General features: G+C 40.6%; 1 protein-coding gene across 1 annotated transcript; it reads right to left on the bottom strand.

The window, feature by feature from the left end:
* Positions 1–246: 246 nt before the first annotated feature.
* On the bottom strand, positions 247–2,203 carry LOC124920762. Its single transcript, XM_047461315.1, has 2 exons — positions 2,165–2,203; positions 247–975 (listed from the first exon to the last, which is right to left on the bottom strand). Exons 1-2 carry the CDS (start codon positions 2,201–2,203, stop codon positions 247–249), a joined length of 768 nt encoding a protein of 255 aa, XP_047317271.1.
* Positions 2,204–3,168: the final 965 nt, after the last annotated feature.

Genomic DNA, 3,168 nt, shown 5'->3' with positions numbered 1-3,168 from the left:
TTCGAAGAGTTTGGAAAAGTTTTGAGAAAAATTTTGAGAAAAATTTTGAGAAAAGTTTTGAAAAAGTCTTATCTTTTATCTTATCAATTTCTCCATTTTTGATTATTTTATTTAAAATTATCAAAACAATGTAGAAATGCAAAAGATAGCCGGTGTCCAAAAATAACTTTATATATATAGATAACCGAAAATAGACAATAATATATATGAACATTAAGATAGGCATAGTTAAGAGAAGGAGAGCCCCTATTCCGAGTCCGAGAAGTCATAGCAGGCTATCAGATTCTTATTCCACTTTTTCTTCGCTGGTTGCGGTTGACTAGCCGGTTCGGAGACTCGTTGTTTTGTGGGCCGCCGATGTAGGTGCACTTCAGCTTCTTCTTCGATGTAAGTGGCCTGATCCGGTATACTCTCGATAACCGTGTCAGTTACCACATTCAGCAGGTCGGCCACTTGAGCTTTCTTCGAGGATTCTCTTTTCCGTTTCGCCGGTATCGAAGAAGCAGCGGTTTCCTTCTTCTTTTTGTTAGCGGTTGCATAGCCTTCTAGCCTCTGACTTTTCCTTTCCAACCGAGCAGCATTCTTCGTAGCTTGAGCGGCTGCCTTCTTTGCAAGTCCCGGGAACTTAGCTTCTGCCCTTCGAATTCGCTCGGCCTCTTCTTCCTCGGTAATTTGCGATGGTCGTGGTGCCTCCTTTTCTTTTCTTGCTTCATCGTCCAGCGCATCCTGGACCTTCTTAGCCGCTCGAGCATCAGCCTCTACAGCCGCGAAATCCGCATTTATCTTGGCATGGAGCAGTTCGGCAACTTGTGCGGAAAGCGCCTTGAGTTCGTCCTCGAGACCGACATTCTTCTTCTCAAGTTCGGAGACCCGTCCGAGTGTTGTGCCGACCAGGTCGTCAGCAAGCTCCGTCAATCGTTGATCGGTCTCTCTTTCAAGCCGGGCAAAGTTCTCTTTTATCTCGGAGGTCGTATCCTCCAAAATTACGGTTCGCTTAAGATGTTTGCTGCGCAGAACCGCTTCTTCCCGTTGAGTAGCCGCTGGAGGACCGGGGGTTGGACCGGTTAGCGGTTCTCACTCGAAGGGTGGTGGTTAATCCGGTTAGAGATTAACACCAGGGTTTCAATACTACACAACCTGTCACAAACCCTTGAACTAGGTTCAAGTGCGGAAGAGGTTTGATTTCAGGTTGAAGCGGCACACTTATATGATAGGCAGAACCGGTTTTAGATGATGAAGGTTTGAGATTTGATGGGTCGGTTTCGGTAATCTGGAGATTCGGCTTAGATGGGATTAGGTAGGTTGGAGCGGTATAGATCGGTTAGATAATGAAACCGGCAGACAGTAAATAACAAGACAGATTTTATGGATGTTCGGAGATAAAACTCTTACGTCACCCCTTCCTCTCGAAACCGCGAGAAGGATATTCACTAAGGAATACAAGTACAATCCGATCGAGACTTATTTCCTGCTCGATAACACTCTTACAATTTACACCGAAATTGTAAAACACACACTTTAACTTTAGCACTTAGGCTTTCTAAGAACAACACAGTCTTATCACTTGTAGAGTAAATGCTCTTAGAATTTCTTACTTGTCTCACTATATCTCATTTGTCCCACATTTATTCTTCTTCAACTACCCCTTTTATAGGTGAAATATGTCAACGGTCATATTTCACTTCCTTGAATCTGATTGGCTGAGCAGAGGTGCAGAGGTTCAGTGATTCAGAGCCTACGGTCATCTTTTCAGACCTGGCGGTCAACCTCAGACCTGGCGGTCTGTTCTTCCGGTGTGTAAGATAAACCTGTTAGGTTTGTCTTTTACTCAATGTGGACATTGTCTGTTAGACAGTTGTCTGTACTTGGAAGATCTCCTTATGCGTAAGTTCTTTCGTTTTCTGTTTCTTCTCTCTTCAATGAGCTTTTTCGTAAATGATCTCACGCGTGTTTACGTGTTTGCGCGAGAGTCTTGTTTCTTGAAATAATTCAGCTTCCTTTTATAAACGGTCATCTTTTCTCTCTCCAGGAGATTGGTCACTGGAAGCCGTGTCGGTTGACACATGGCAAACATGCATAAACTAGTTTGGACACATGGCATACATGCATAAGCCGGTTTGGACACATGGCAGATATGCATAAGCCGATCGTTTTTCTCTCTTACATATTCCCAAGGAATATTGTAATCATTATCCTGCCCCATGCTTGGTTTCTTCTCTTACATATTCCCAAGAAATATTGTAATCATTATCTTGCCCCATGCCTGGTTTCTTCTTTTACATATTCTCAAAGAATATTTTGTTTGTCTTATCACGTTATCTTTAAGATATTCATATCTTTTGAATAATCTTCCCGTTGAAGATGTATGTTAGCTCTTAGGATTTTCAATGGATTGAACTAGCCGGACACTTTCGGTTTGCAACTCAACCAGTCCTGAACTTGAACTTGTCCGGATTTTATCTCAAACTTGAGAATGCTGAAGGTATTTATTAGCCGGAGATGAGAGAAATTAAATGACCGGAGCTCATGCTTCATTAAATGCCGCTTGACCGAACCGGTTGACTGAACTGTTTGACCGAACTCCAGTTGATCAAACTCTTACTTCAAACCGAAGTCAAACAATTGAACCGATATATATTTTTCCAAGCCGATCTTTCCTATAGGTAAATTTTGGATTTTGCTCTATTTCCCTGAAATAGCAAAACTTTAAATATTATTTGCAGTCGGTGAGATTTAATCCCTAATCACCTATGTGACAGGTAGAAGTGTTTACCACTACGCTATAGCAGCTTCTTGTTATATTTAAACCAATTAATATACTTGATATGACTTAGCGGTTTTACATATTTATTTGAACTTAATTTATCTATTCATTAAACTTTTCATAAGTTCTAACAATTATTTTCTAACAAAATCAGTCATTCCTCAAAAGAATTGAAGATACGTGTCTCTCAATACATAAGGAATGACTAATATTTCTGACAACTTTTGCTTGTACATTTAGTATTAACTGTCCGTTTTCATGCTAATATTAAATGCTACGTTTATTGGGAACAGACCTTTGAGTTTTTGACGGTAGGAGTAATCATTAGATATGTTCTACATGTTAGACCTTGATATTTAATGACTTATTTACTTCAAAGATAGAGTTCTTCCGAATCCATCTCT

The sequence above is a fragment of the Impatiens glandulifera genome, chromosome 1, assembly GCF_907164915.1.
Source record: "Impatiens glandulifera chromosome 1, dImpGla2.1, whole genome shotgun sequence".
Lineage (NCBI taxonomy): Eukaryota > Viridiplantae > Streptophyta > Magnoliopsida > Ericales > Balsaminaceae > Impatiens > Impatiens glandulifera.
This window is presented reverse-complemented; position numbering and strand designations above follow the sequence as displayed.